The following is a 14,203-nucleotide window of genomic DNA, read 5'->3' on the forward strand; positions in this document are numbered from 1 at the left end:
GGGGGTCTGAGTACGGGCTCTGGCTCCATTTCCCTCATCACCCAAGCAGACAAGGATATTAGGGGAATTTGGGGAGGGTGGCACCCATACTATGAGGCGTGGCCTGACGCCCCCACTCCCTGTGGCCCCAGACCATTGAGCAGGTTGAGGGATGTAGGAGGTCAGAGGGCAGAGACAGGGAAGGTGACAGGGAGTGGGTCCTGGCGTCCTGTCAGCAGCTGGCAGTTCCCTCTGTGGGATCTGTTAGGTTTAGGTAGCAGCCCTCGGTCTTTCAGCACATGCTGGGCTCCTGGGGGGTCCCCAAATGCTAGGGCCCTTCCTCTTGCCCTTTCCAGCAACCAGTTGAGTACCTGCTGGGTCAGGCACTGTGCTGGTCGACTCCTAGATGAGATTGGACTCACCGTCCCCATTTTACAGATGAATAAACTGAGGTTTGAAGAAGCCAAGGGACTCACCTGGGGTCTCAGAGTCTTGAGGTTGTGAGTCTAGGCTGTGCACCCACACCTCTGGATGTGTCCTATTTGCTCTCTTAGTTGGTTTGTGACCATGAGCTGGTCACCTTGTCTTTCTTTTTTCTTTTTTATTGAAACAGGGTCTTGCTCTGTCGCCCAGGCTGAGGTGTAGTGGTGCCATCATAGCTCGCTGCAGCCTCCGACCTCCCAGGCTCAAGCGATCCTTCTGCCTCAGCCTCCTGAGTAGCACCTGGCTAATTTATTTTTATTTTTATTTTAGTAGAGATGAGGTCTCAGTATGTTACCTAGGCTGGTCTCGAACTCCTGGCCTCAAGCAGTCCTCCCACCTCAGACTCCCAAAGCACTGGGATTACAGGCATGAGCCACCACACATGGCCCACTCTGCCTAAGTGTGTTTCCCTCCCTAAGCATGCTGCCTCCCCTTAGGTGAGTGGAGGATAAATTGCAATGGTATCCACAAAGCTCACAAAAATGGCTGCTGTAGATATGGTGATACTCTTGGGTCTCTCTGCCAGGGGAGCAGCTGTGTTTTATGCATCTTTGTATCAAGGTACCTCACTGTGAACAGCACACAGGAAGAACTAAAACTAAAAATAAGAGATCTACTGGCATTACTAATATTTTTATGTTTTGGCATGTTACGGCAAACCACCCTGACCTGTGCTTACCATACAGAGGATCATGTACCAAGTATTCAAACATTTAAATGATACAAATCATGCCAGTAACCTGTTAAAAGTATGTTCTATTCTCCTACCTTAACTATACCTTCGTCATGACCCGAAAGCCCAAGTTCAAATGGAGAATCCTCAGATTCCTTGGGTGATGAGCTGGCCCGTTTGTAGCAACTCCACCTATTCTCTGCTCAGCTCCAGCACTGTCCACATGCCGTGAACAGGCACCTCCATGGTTGCTCCTCAGAGCTAGAGTGGGCACCTGCTCTGCAGCCCACCTTCAGGAGGACAGACTGGGCAGAGGGCTGTGTGAGTGCTGGGAGTGGGCTCAGGTCTGTTTGAGCAGGGAACTCCAGGGTCCTAGGTGCTCAGAGTATGAGCTAGAATAGGGACCCAGGCTCCAGGTGGGTTCCTGCTCAGGACCTCAGAGATTCCTCACCCCATGGGGGTGGAGCGTGGCAGGAGGAGACCAGAGCCTTCTGCTGGGTGAGGCTGAAGCCCAGGGGCGGCCGGGAAGCCTCGGATCTGTTACTGCAACCAGTGACCTTGGATGAGTCCCCGATGCTCAGCTGCCTCATCTGTGAAATGGGCCAGCAGCTCTGCCTGCAGCCTAGGGCTGATGAGAAAACAGATGTGCACATCTGCCTGGGGTCCCCGAAGCCTGGGGGTGGGGGAGGCAGGGCAGGCGGCTGCTCAGGCTGGGGGATGAAGATGCACAGGCATGAGACTCCAGGAAGTCAGGCTTCTGAGGATGATCCCGGGAGGGGGTCGCTGAGCCAGCAGAATTGCTGAGGCTCAGCCTGGAATGAAGCTGGTGATGGCCTCACTGCAGCCTGGGCTGGCCTCCTTCCCAGATGCATGGCGTGCGCTAGCCAGCCCGCAGCCCCTTCCTCCACCCCTGGCTGTGTGTCTGCTCGGGCTCCCTGGTCGTCCCTCATGCCCGGTCCCTCGAGCCCCCAAAGCCCTGGAATGGGCATGAGGAATGGGCCCTCCCGAGGCCTGTGCTGGCTGCTATGGCTCCTCTCATTCCTGCGATGCTGCCTCTGACCATCACCAAGGATTGGCCCCCAGACACCATTGTCCCCGCCTCCTGCCCCACAGAAATGCAGAAACCACTGAGACTGGGCTGGGGCCATGCCTGGTTTGTCAATTTCCCCCAAGCTTGGAACACATGCAGGCTCCCAGAGCTGCCCCCTGCCCTCAGCCCCCTGGCACCGCCCAAAGGCCCCACAGAAAAGGCAATCAGTGCAAAGCCCTGAGACACATGGGACCCCACGCACCTGGCTGAGCCCGCCTCAGCCCGAGCCTGTCTCTTGCTCTCTGCTCCCGGGTCTATGCTCCAGACACTGCTGGGGTTCCACGCGCTTCCTCTTCCAGCCATCCAAGTCCACACATTCATCTCTACTCTACAAAGCCGCATCAAGCCTGATATGGAGCCTGGCTAGCCAGCCCTTCTACGGCGAGAGGAAGATGAGGAAGACTACGGCATGCAGGGGCGACCTCCGGACTAGTCACCTTGCCGGAAGGGGCACGATCAGCTGCAGGTGGAGCCCAGCAGGATGGGCCCAGCCTAGAAGGAAATCTGGGCTCCACTGCCTTCCAGCCTATGCTCCACATGCCATTCTGCATCTCTGAGCCTCGGTTTTCTAGTCTCCAAAATGAGGGCAATTCCTCCCTAGTGGAGTCATTGTGAGGACTCCATGCACAACGGAGGTAAAGCGCTCCTATAGCCCAGCAATTCCACTCCAAGTGTTTACCCAATAGATGCAAACACGTTCTCAGACACTGGCACACAACCATTAATTCACAACAGCCAAAAAGGAGGAGACAACCCAAATGTCCACCTATGGATGAGGAGATACATAAAGTGTTCTCTAGTCATACACGGGAATATTACTCAGCCATATAAAGATAATGCACTGGCTGGGTGTGGTGGCTCATGCCTATAATCACAGCACTTTGGGTGGTTAGAGCTGTTATCTCTCACCTCTCAGCACAAAAGTTGGTGAATTGCTTCAGCCCAGGAGTTCAAGAGCAGCCTGGGCAACAGTGAGACCCCTGTCTCTACAAAACAAACAAAAAGTTTTCTTTCTTTCTTTCTTCTTTCTTTTTCTTTCTCTCTCTCTCTCTCCCTCTTTCCTTTCTTTCTCTCTCTTTCTTTCTTTCTTTTTGAGATGGAGTCTCCCTCTGTTGCCCAGGCTGGACTGCAGTGGCATGATCTCAGTTCACTGCAACCTCTGCCTCCAGGGTTCAAGCAATTTTCCTGTCTTGGCCTCCCTAGTAGCTGGGACTACAGTTGCAGGACACTACTCCCAGCTAATTTTTGTATTTTTAGTAGAGAAAGGGTTTCACCATATTGGTCAGGCTGGTCTTGAACTCCTGACCTCAGGTCATCCACCCACCTCAGCCCCCTAAAGTGCTGGGATTACACATGTAAGCCACCATGCCTGGCCTACACTCAGTGAATTTTTTTTTTTTTTTTTTTTTGAGACGGAGTTTCGCTCTCGTTACCCGGGCTGGAGTGCAATGGCGCGATCTCGGCTCACCGCAACCTCCGCCTCCCGGGCTCAGGCAATTCTCCTGCCTCAGCCTCCTAAGTAGCTGGAATTACAGGCACGCACCACCACGCCCAGCTAGTTTTTTGTATTTTTAGTAGAGACGGGGTTTCACTATGTTGACCAGGATGGTCTCGATCTCTCGACCTTGTGATCCACCCGCCTCGGCCTCCCAAAGTGCTGGGATTACAGGCTTGAGCCACCGCGCCCGGCCACTCAGTGAATTTTTAAAAAGTTTTTGCCCAGAAGAAGTCTGCCATCTTGCCCAGGTTGGTCTTGAACTCCTGGGATCAAGTGATCCTCCCACCTGGGCCTCCCAAAGTGCTGGGATTACAGGTATGAGCTACCATGCCCAGCCAAAACAAAACGTTACTAGAGATGCTGAAAACCAGTTTGGCAGGTAAGGGGTAGAGGAAAAAGCATCCCAGGCACAGGCAAGGGCTCAAAGGGGAGATTATCGTGGGGCACAGTGGCTCACACCTGTAATCCCAGCACTTTGGGAAGCCAAAGCAGGCAGATCCCAAGATCAAGAGTTTGAGACAAGCCTGGCCAACATAGTGAAACTCCATCTCTACTAAAAATACAAAAAATTAGCTGGGCTTAGTGGCAGGTGCCTGTAATTCCAGGTACTCAGGAGGCTGAAGCAGGAGAATCACTTGAACCCAGGAGGCGGAGGTTGCGGTGAGCCAAGATTGAGTCATTGCACTCCAGCCTGGGCAACAAGAGTGAAACTCCATCTAAAAAAAAAAAAAAAAAAGCGGGGGAGAACATGTTTCCTCCGGCCAAAGTAGAGGACCAATGTGGTATGTCTATTTTCATACTGCAATAAAGAACACGTGAGATTGGATAACTTATAAAGGAAAGAGGTTTAATTGACTCATTGTTCAGCATGGCTGGAGAGGCCTCAAGAAACTTACAATCATGGCAGAAGGCAAAGCAGAAGCAAGATACCTTCTTTTCAAGGCGGCAGGAAGGAAAAGTGGAGCGAAGTGGGAGGAACCCCTTGTAAAACCATCAGATCTCTTGAGATCTCACTATCGTGAGAACAGCACCAGGAACCCGCCCTCATGATTCTATTACCTCCACCTGGTCCCTCCCTTGACACAGGGGAATTATGGGGATTACAATTCAAAGTGAGTCTTGGGTGGGGACAGAAAGCCTCATTGGATCACACGGAGAGGAGATGGAAGCCACAGGGTGGGCCAGGGCCAGGGCCAGGAGTCTGGAGAGGGACAGGACCCCTAAAGGCTTCTAATCGGGTGATGGAAGTCATTCCTAGGTTTTGTTGTGGGTTTTTGTTTTGAGAAAAGGTCTTGCTCTGTCACCCAGGCTGGAGTGCAATGGTGCAATCACAGCTCACTGCAGCCTCGAATACCTGGCGAGCGATCCTTCCACCTCAGCCTCTCAGGTAGCTGGGACGACAGGCACGCATCACCATTCCTGGCTAATTTTTTCTTTCTTGGTAGAGAAGGAGTCTCACTGTATTGTCCAGGATGGTCTTGAACTCGTGGCCTCAAGTGATCCTCCTGCCCCAGCCTTCCAAAGTGCTGGGATTACAGACATGAACCACTGTGCTGGCCCCAGACTGAGGTTTTTAAAAGGCCATTCTGGCTGGGTGCGGTGGCTCAAGCCTGTAATTCCAGCACTTTGGGAGGCCGAGGTGGGTGGATCACGAGGTCAAGAGATCGAGACCATCCTGGTCAACACCGTGAAACCCCGTCTCTACTAAAAATACAAAAAATTAGCTGGGCATGGTGGCACGTGCCTGTAATCCCAGCTACTCAGGAGGCTGAGGCAGGAGAATTGCCTGAACCCAGGAGGCGGAGGTTGCGGTGAGCCAAGATTGCACCATTGCACTCCAGCCCGGGTAACAAGAGTGAAACTCCGTCTCAAAAAAAAAAAAAAAAAAAAGGCCATTCTGCACTTTGGAGGACCGTCTGGAAGGGGGCCAGTGTGGCTGGGGCAAGGGAGGAGGCTGTTATGAGGGCTACGGGGTGAGCTAGAGCCAGGGTAGTGGAAAGGAAGGTAGGTGACAGGTAAAATCGGCGGCAGAAGGGAAGGGCGAGGGAGGGGAGCTGTCAGATCTTGCCCAGCTGTAATACAAGGTGGGCACTACCCACAGAAGGGGCTACTCACAAATGAGTTGTCTTGGCCATGGAAGGTGGTGGTGTCTGCGGGGCATTCTAGGGACAGTGTCCAACAGGGGGCTGAGGCCATCAGAGCTAGAGACAGGGTTGAAGGGGCCCAGCATTGGGACAGCTGAGGAAACCTTGGAGCTAGCAGTTGCCAGCCCCCTGGGATCTCGTCAGGTGCACAGAGGGAACTCTGGGGGGACCTGATCTTTGGAGGGAGGCAGGAAAAGAGACTAAATGCCAAAGGGCTAGGAGAAGGCAGCCTTTCAGGCATGGTGCCGCCAACCATGGCGCAGATGTGTCAAGAATTGGGAGGAGGCTGGGTGCAGTAGCTCACGCCTGTAATCCCAGCACTTTGGGAGGCTAAGGTGGGCAGATCACTTGAGGTCTGGAGTTTGAGACCAGACCGGCCACCATGGTGAAACCCCATCTCTACTAAAAATAAAAAAAAAATCAGCCTGGTGTGGTGGCAGGTGCTTATAATCCCAGCTACTCGGGAGGCTGAGGCAGGAGAATCACTTGAACCTGGGAGGTGGAGGTTTTGCAGTGAGCAGAGATCCCACCACTGCACTCCAGCCTGGGCAACAAGAGCGAGACTCTGCCTCCAAAAAAAAAAAAAACTCCCGAGTGCAGTGGCTCATGCCTGTAATCCCAACGCTTTGGAAGGCCGAGGTGGGTGGAGCACGAGGTCAGGAGTTTAAGACCAGCCTGACCAACATGATGAAACCCATCTGTACTAAAATACAGAAATTAGCTGGGCGTGGTGGTGCATGCCTGTAGTCCTAGCTACTCAGGAGGCTGAAGCAGGAGAATCGCTTGAACATGGGAGGAAGAGGTTGCAGTGAGCCAACATCGTGCCACTGCACTCCAGCCTGGGGAACAGAGCACGATTCTGTCTCAAAAAAAAAAAAAAAAAAAGAAAAGAAAAGAAAAGAAAAAAGAAAAACAGTGGGAGGAAAAGTATCCACTGGGATTTAGCAAAGTGAGATTGTCAGTGACCTTGAGGAATTTCCATCGGAGAGTCAGAGAGCTAGGGGTAAAAGGCAGACGACTAGGGTTGCAGAATGAAGACGTGGAGCTAGAAAAATGGTCAGGACCGCTATTGGAAGAGTTTGGGATTGCTTTATGGTGTTTAAAGGCTAAGGGGCAGGGAGTAGGAGAGGTGAAGGTATAGAAAGGTAGGTTCCTGCGAACTAGGGCCTGGTCAAGGGACAAGATGCACCTGGTTTGCGGCCAGAGGAAGGGCTACAGCCGCGTCTGTAAGAGCAGTGGGAAAAAACATGTGGGAGCCTGTCTAAAGGGTGAGGGCACCGGCGTGCAGTGTACAGAGCTGGAATGAGGGCCTGCAGTTTTGAGTAGGACACTGGGTTCAGTGTGACGTCCTGAGGGTCAGGATGGGGCTGGGGCACCAGATCTAGGAAGTAAAACTACAGGATACCCAGTTAACTTTGAACTGTAGGTAAGCAAGTAAAAAATTTTTAGCATAAGTATTTCCCATGCAATGTCTGGGATATACTTACACTAACATATGTATATATACATATATGTGTTACTTATCTGAATTCAAGTCCTGTCATTTACAGCCAATCCTAGCCCAGCGTGGAGCACTAGTGAGTCAGAGAGGGCACCGGAACGGCGCGACCGGACAGCCTGGGAAACGGGCAGCCGTGTCAGAGGGTTGAGTGCCTCGTGGGGAGGAGGCCGGGGAGAGAGCTGCGGCTTCCTTCCGCGCCCCGCTGGGCCCGCCGCGGCGCATGGAGACCACTCAGGAGTCGTCCCGGAGGGAGCTCCCGCCCTATAATTTTGGTCTCGTCCCACCCACCCCCGCCCGCCCCATGGTCTCGCCCTAGGGAGCCATCGATATCTCTACGCTCGGTCTCGGCCTCGATCGACTCGCTCCGGCTCTCCTCGCCGTCCTGGACACGGTGGAGTGCGGAGCCGCCCGTCAGGTACGGAGGCCGCGGGCCAGGGGCAGGGAACCAGCTGCTGGGTGGCTGGGAGAGCGCGGCCGGGAAAGCCAGCCAGCAGGACGGAGCAAGGGCGGTCGGAGGAGGACAGAGGAGCTCAGGGGATTCCGCCAGGTAGCGCCCATTCCCATCAGGGCCCGCCGTCGGCCTGCTACGCATGCGCAGCCGCAGCGCTCCACTTCCCCCGGCCCTCCCGTCGCTTTGCGCACGCGCGGCCCGCCCCTGCGGCAGAGTGGCGCTTGCGCGTGACTGCCGTCTGCCGGCTGCGGCGGGGACGGCGCCCCCTCCGGCTGCGTGGGGCGGGAACGGAGCGCGCGCTCTGGAGCCCCAGCGTCGCCCGGAGCCGAGTGTCACGCGTGTCCCTGAATCTACCTGCGCTTGTTTTCCCAACTGTAAAGGGGGAATGATAAGCCCCATCCAGCAGCGCCCCGTGGGCCTGTAATCTACTTAGCACAGAGGGTGTTGTCTTAAGTACTGCATACCCATCTCTGCAGATCTTCTGACCTTTCACTCCTGCCGTTCAGCTCTAGGGCCCGTGTTGGCCACACCATGAACACCTCCCCAGGCACGGTGGGCAGTGACCCGGTCATTCTGGCCACTGCAGGCTACGACCACACCGTGCGGTTCTGGCAGGCCCACAGCGGCATCTGCACCCGGACTGTCCAGCACCAAGACTCTGTATCCTCCACCTGGGGCGGGCAGCGTGGCGCTGTGGGGGTGCCTCATGTGGGGACAACAGCCTGGCTGAAAGCCAGATAGTGGAGGCCTGGGAGCCCCTGGCCCCAGGGCTGCCCTTCCATCATCCTCCTTAACAGTCCCAGCAGGTGAATGCCTTGGAGATCACACCAGACCGCAGCATGATTGCTGCTGCAGGTATCTGTGACCCTTGACCTCTAACCCCTGACCTCTGGCGGGTCGACCTAAGCACAGCCAAGCTTCAGTTCAGCCTATGTCCTTAGGTTACCAGCACATCCGCATGTACGATCTCAACTCCAATAATCCCAACCCCATCATCAGCTATGATGGTGTCAACAAGAACATCGCATCTGTGGGCTTCCACGAAGACGGCCGCTGGATGTACACGGGCGGCGAGGACTGCACAGCCAGGATCTGGGACCTCAGGTGTGGTGGGGAGGGGTGTGCTGCCTGGGGCTGGGGTGGGCCGCTCCTGGGAGACGTTTTTAGGTTGGGTTCTTTCCAAGCAGAGTCTGAGACAGGGAGCTTCCTGTGGGCGACTTACTGAAGTGAGGACAAGGGAGTGAATTGCATCAAAGCCCGAGTCTTGCCTTGAGCCCAGAGCCTACGCGTTATACCCCTTCTGCCAGTACTGGCTTAGGCTCCTCTCTGGAGTGGAGGGCCCTGCATCCCAAGTATTTCCCGAGAGGCGGGTCCCGTCAGTAGAGGAAGGGGAGGAATGGCCAGGCCGAGGCCATCCGGGTAGGGCACCAACAAGCCCAGATGGTCAGCATGTGTCCGGCCCGGCCCGCAGGTCCCGGAACCTGCAGTGCCAGCGGATCTTCCAGGTGAACGCGCCCATTAACTGTGTGTGCCTGCACCCCAACCAGGTGAGGAGGGCTCATTGGGCTGGGCACCCTGGGACTTGGGAGAGCCGGGCTTGGGCCCTGCCTCACCTCCCTTGTACCTCAGGCAGAGCTCATCGTGGGTGACCAGAGCGGGGCTATCCACATCTGGGACTTGAAAACAGACCACAATGAGCAGCTCATCCCTGAGCCCGAGGTCTCCATTACATCTGCCCACATCGACCCCGACGCCAGCTACATGGCAGCCGTCAATAGCACCGTGAGTCCTGGTGGCACGTGCTGGGTGGGAGGCGCTTGGCACTCAGCCCTCAGCCTCTGCAGGTGGGCTTATTCCTGGATGTCCCTTAGTGGTCCCCTTCTGCTTCCTCCATCCCGGGCGCTAACACCCACCCTGCCAGCAAAGCCAGAAGTCCCGATGCCTTATCTGTGTCTTCAGCTCCGTCAGTCTCTCCCAAGTCGGTCCACTTCCCTCTTTTCTCCCTGTTGCCTCCTGGTTCCACTCACCCTTGTCATGGTGACAGCTAACACATTCTCTGAGGCCTCCTTACCGCCTCCCTGACGTCCCCCGGCCCTGACCTATTCTCCCCTGGACGCTTCTAGTGGTGCCTGGTCAGTACCGGCCAGGTGGTGTCGTTCCCCTGTGGAGACCCAGGGCTGCTGGCCTCGCCTGTAGGCTGCCATGGCGTGGCCCCTGCTCTCCTCTCCAGCCTTTTTTTTTCCATTAACTCCATTTAATACCGGAGCCTCACTTGTCCCTCTTGTCCCCGGACTTGCCTTCTCCCAGCCTTGGTCATGCTGTCCCTCTAGCTGGTGCCCTTCTCCTGGATACTCCCACTGGCCAGGGGCATTCTCCAGAAAGGATCATTTGAGTCCTTGGCCAGGTATGGCCTCCTGTTCTTGGCCTGCCGGCTGTGGCTCTTGGTTGGGGCCAGACTTCCCAGGTGCCTCCTGTAAGGCAGGTCTGGAGGGTCCTGCCTGCCCCTGACCCCAGGTCCCCATGCACAGTTGGGCCCCAGTGTTGTGCCTCAAGGGCATCCTTCCCTGTCTCTCAGACCTGAGGCCTCAGGCCACTGGTGATGGTCCTCCTGCCTTTAGGGATACTGCTATGTCTGGAATCTGACGGGGGGCATTGGTGACGAGGTGACCCAGCTCATCCCCAAGACCAAGATCCCCGCCCACACCCGCTACGCCCTGCAGTGCCGCTTCAGCCCCGACTCCACGTGTGTGCAGGGCCTGCTGGCCCAGGAGGGGACCTGTCTGGGCGGGGGGGCTGGACAGGGGAGGGGCTGCTGGGTGCATGTCAGGGGCTGCAGGGTGGAGTGGCTGCTGCTGGACACACCCCACCCCCACCCCCACCCCCAGGCTCCTCGCCACCTGCTCAGCTGATCAGACGTGCAAGATCTGGAGGACGTCCAACTTCTCCCTGATGACAGAGCTGAGCATCAAGAGCGGCAACCCTGGGGAGTCCTCCCGCGGCTGGATGTGGGGCTGTGCCTTCTCGGGGGACTCCCAGTACATCGTCACTGGTGAGCTCCGCCCCAGCCTCCCCCGTTCCTGGCCTCCAGAGCCAGCCTACCTAGGCTGCAGCTCCCCCTCTGCTTGGGCTCTCTGCCTGGCCTGCACCTGTGCTCTGAGCCCTGCCCATCCTCCCCCTCCAGCTTCTTCAGACAACCTGGCCCGGCTCTGGTGTGTGGAGACTGGAGAGATCAAGAGAGAGTATGGCGGCCACCAGAAGGCTGTCGTCTGCCTTGCCTTCAATGACAGTGTGCTGGGCTAGCCTGTGCCCCCTCCGGTCTGCCTGGTGCAGGTGGTGGCAACTGGAGGGACCCGTGCAGCACCCAGGTCACAGTGGGGCCTGCGGCTGGCCTGTGCCAGCTGGACCTGATGGCCCCCTGTGGCTCCTTGACCTGCTGGGCCAGGCCACCCTAGGCCTCTCAGACCCCAGTTGCTTATCTGGATGTGACAGCTCAGAGTGATGTAAGCCGGGGTACATACTCCTAGACTGGGCTAGCATGCACTCTCTAGGAAAGTCAGCTCAGGGCTTGAAGCTGCGGAGGCATCTGAGGCTGGTGCCCACGCCCAACCCAGTGCGCTCTGTCCCCTCCTTGCCCAAGTTTCAGGACCTCAGGACACAGAGAACACCACCACGGCCAGGTGGAAGGGTTTATTCGTCCCCGCCGGCAGCTGTCCTCCCTGGTGTGGGTGATCTGGCCAGCCTGCTGGACTGGGGACTGGGGCTGGTCTTGGCCAGTTCGGGGGCTCAGTCTGGGAGGTAATAAAAGCAGACCGACACGCAAATGTTGCTTGGGAAGCAGATGTCGATGCAGAGATAGATGAGCCGCTGCCTCTGGGGCCCTGTGGTGAGGGCGCCGTGAATCCCCAAGGGCTGTGCCCCCAGCTCCTCCGTGGGCCGGGCCTCCCCATGCAGCAACCCCAACTCACCCTCCACTCGCTGGGCCCAGTAGATGGGGGTCCTTGCACACAGGTGCTGCACCAAAGCGCCCACCTGGGTGGGGTCCACCTCATGGCTCCCCAGCACTGCCAGCAGCTCCTGGGTGTGGTGAGTGTCCTGGCTGGGGCCCCGAGTCCCTTGGGCCTGCTGAGAAGACTCTGGTGGGCCATGGGAGGGGACTCCTCCCTGCTCCTGGCTGGGTGGGGCCAGCCCCTCCCAACCCCAGTGATGGCCCCACCCTCGGCTCTTGTCAGCAGCCTGTGCTCAGGGAGGAGAGCTTCCTGTTCCCTGAAACCAGAGCCCTAGCCTGCCCTGCCCGGGGCTGCACACAGGACCCTTTGTCTGGCCCCTGGCTGGGGGCTGCGCCCAGCAGGACAGCTTACCTTGGAGGTATCCACCAGCAGCTGCAGGGTCTCCCGATCATTGTCCCCCATCAGGCGGAGGAAGCAGGCGTGGTGCTCCTCAGGGCGGTAACAGATGCAGCCCTGGGGAGGCAGGGGGGTGAGGCAGGGCCACCCCGACTGACACCTGCTGGGCAATCCCTCCCTGCCTACTCACGCTCTGTCCGTCGAAGAGCACCACCCAGCTGTGGTTGCTCTGAGGTGGGGTCACTATGATGGTTGCCGCATTCTGGGCCACGTCCACCAGGATGGTTTGGTTGGGCCTGGGCACGTGGGGGCTCGGGAGGGTCATTCGCAGCGTCTGCAGCTGTGGCTGGCAGTGGAGTTGGGAGTTCAGCTGGGCATCAGGGCAACCCCAGCACAGCCCCCAGCTCTGGGCTCAGGATTCTGACATCCCTGAGTGGTCTTTCTGCCCCTTGGTCCTCCAGCCATCTGCTCCAAGGCGGCCATATAACTGCCGGCTCTGCTGGAGGCTGGGATATGCCAGCTTCCGCCCACCTTCCCATTGTCCATGACCCTGGCCCTGAGGAGGGGCTCACCTTGGGAGGGCCCTGAGCGAAGCCAAGAAGCCCTCCAGCCACAGCCCCTGCAGTCAGCAGCAGCAGCAGCAGCAGCAGCAGGCCCGCGGCTCTCCAGCCCCCACAGCAGAGCTTGGTCTTCACCTGGGCACGCATCAGGGTCAGAGGGGTCAGGGGGGTTAGAGACCAGGGAGCAAGTGGGCTGGGGAAGGGAGAGGCTGGGTGACCCGGGGCACCCCCGGGTCCGTGCTGCAGGAGTGACGGGAGGCCACTCACCCCTGCAGGCCCAGGTTCAGGGCGCTCCACGCAGCAGTTTGCTGGCTCCATGCTGCAACCCCTGCTCACAATGCGCCGATTGTCTGCGCCCCTTGTCTGCAACCTTGGCTAGGGAAACCTCAGGACGCCTCCCCTCCTGACCCCACGCCTCCCCCTCAGCTTCGGATCTGATATCCGGGTCAGAGCCAGGACAGTCCCCTCCTCCCACCTGGGGGATACCCGTCACCAGGCCTGGCTCCAGACACCTGGCCCGCACAGACTGGAGATCAGGGTCTGGGAAGCATAGCGCTTGGCCGAGTGGAAATCCAGTCTAGATGACCAACCGGAGGGCAGCGCGGGCCCAGCCAGGGTGACTCGTTAAGTGTGGTTAGGGTGGATTTCATTTTCCTAAAGTGGTCTGAGTCTCTCAGGGCAGAGTCTCTGGCATTCCACAAGCTGTCAATAAATCCTGGTTCAATGAATGACTCATATGGCACTGTGCACCCCCAGCTGCTTCCCAGCCCCCGAGTGTGAGATGGGGCCATATGGCATCCCACAGGGTACATGTCCAAAACCAGGGGTTCCCCAAGGCTGGAGTGTGGATAGGCAGCCTGCTGGAGCCTATGCCTCCTGGTATGGTCAGGCCAGCCTTGGGGGCCAGCCCAGCATGCCTTTGAGAAGGAGTTTCACAGTGTCCCCAGGTTGGAGTGCAGTGGCGCCATCTTGGCTTACTGCAACCTCCATCTCCCAGGTTCAAGCGATTCTTCTGCCTCAGCTTCCCAAGTAGCTGAGATTACAGGCACCCACCACCACACCCGGCTAATTTTATATTTAAAATTAGAGAGACCGGGTTTCACCATGTTGGTCAGGCTGGCCTCGAATGCCTGACCTCAAGTGATCTGCCTGCCTCAGTCTCCCAAAGTGCTGGGATCACAGGCGCAAGCCACCATGCCCAGCCCAGCCGGACTTGTTTCTAACTCAGCTCTGCTCCTGCCCTGGGCAATCTGACATAGCAGCCCATGAGCCCACCAGCTTCACTCCAAGACCCTTTCCTTCCCTGGTTTCCCTCATTCTCCAGAACGCATTCCTCTGAACCAGGCTGGGAGTGGGCAGTTGGCATTCCCGCTGTGGAGCTGGAACCCCAGCCACCCATCTACTTTGAGTCCTCCCACCTGCGGTGAGACGGCGGCGCCCAAGGCCAAAGCAAGCGGAGAGCAAGGACACCTGAGCCAGTG

The 14,203-nt window shown here is 57.4% G+C and overlaps 2 protein-coding genes across 9 annotated transcripts; one reads left to right on the forward strand and one right to left on the reverse strand.

The window, feature by feature from the left end:
* Positions 1-7,698: 7,698 nt before the first annotated feature.
* On the forward strand, positions 7,699-11,640 carry MLST8 (MTOR associated protein, LST8 homolog). 5 transcript variants are annotated; one of them, XM_003928405.3, is made up of 9 exons: positions 7,699-7,783; positions 8,326-8,479; positions 8,623-8,674; positions 8,761-8,923; positions 9,291-9,366; positions 9,449-9,601; positions 10,438-10,562; positions 10,705-10,868; positions 11,001-11,640. In XM_003928405.3, exons 2-9 carry the CDS (start codon positions 8,351-8,353, stop codon positions 11,117-11,119), a joined length of 981 nt encoding a protein of 326 aa, XP_003928454.1. In that variant the 5' UTR covers positions 7,699-7,783; positions 8,326-8,350; the 3' UTR covers positions 11,120-11,640. The 5 variants fall into 5 exon arrangements, with proteins under 5 accessions (XP_003928454.1, XP_074237859.1, XP_010337366.1 ...); XM_010339063.3 differs by lacking the exon at positions 7,699-7,783 and adding an exon at positions 7,831-7,915; XM_010339064.3 differs by lacking the exon at positions 8,326-8,479 and having other exon boundaries at positions 7,742-7,783; positions 8,617-8,674.
* On the reverse strand, positions 11,603-14,121 carry BRICD5 (BRICHOS domain containing 5). Of its 4 annotated transcripts, none has more exons than XM_039478394.2 (5): positions 12,735-14,121; positions 12,353-12,508; positions 12,178-12,279; positions 11,785-11,938; positions 11,603-11,697 (listed from the first exon to the last, which is right to left on the reverse strand). In XM_039478394.2, the coding sequence occupies exons 1-5, from the start codon at positions 13,038-13,040 to the stop codon at positions 11,603-11,605; spliced, it is 813 nt and encodes a 270-aa protein (XP_039334328.1). In that variant the 5' UTR covers positions 13,041-14,121. The 4 variants fall into 4 exon arrangements, with proteins under 4 accessions (XP_039334328.1, XP_010337367.1, XP_039334327.1 ...); XM_010339065.3 differs by having other exon boundaries at positions 11,785-11,941; XM_039478393.2 differs by having other exon boundaries at positions 11,603-11,938.
* Between the last annotated feature and the right edge of the window lie 82 nt (positions 14,122-14,203).

The sequence above is a fragment of the Saimiri boliviensis genome, chromosome 12 (assembly GCF_048565385.1).
Source record: "Saimiri boliviensis isolate mSaiBol1 chromosome 12, mSaiBol1.pri, whole genome shotgun sequence".
Taxonomy (NCBI): Eukaryota; Metazoa; Chordata; class Mammalia; order Primates; family Cebidae; genus Saimiri; species Saimiri boliviensis.

Coding starts and splice junctions, on each gene's coding strand:
- MLST8 (XM_003928405.3), top strand. CDS start 8,351: ATGAACACCTCCCCAGGCACGGTGGGCAGTGACCCGGTCATTCTGGCC. Junction 9,602..10,437: donor TGGCAGCCGTCAATAGCACC/GTGAGTCCTGGT, acceptor TCCTGCCTTTAG/GGATACTGCTATGTCTGGAA. Junction 10,869..11,000: donor CTCCCAGTACATCGTCACTG/GTGAGCTCCGCC, acceptor CTCCCCCTCCAG/CTTCTTCAGACAACCTGGCC.
- BRICD5 (XM_039478392.2), bottom strand. CDS start 13,040: ATGGAGCCAGCAAACTGCTGCGTGGAGCGCCCTGAACCTGGGCCTGCA. Junction 12,509..12,734: donor TCGCTCAGGGCCCTCCCAAG/GTGAGCCCCTCC, acceptor CTCCACTGCCAG/CCACAGCTGCAGACGCTGCG. Junction 12,280..12,352: donor TGCTCTTCGACGGACAGAGC/GTGAGTAGGCAG, acceptor CTGCCTCCCCAG/GGCTGCATCTGTTACCGCCC.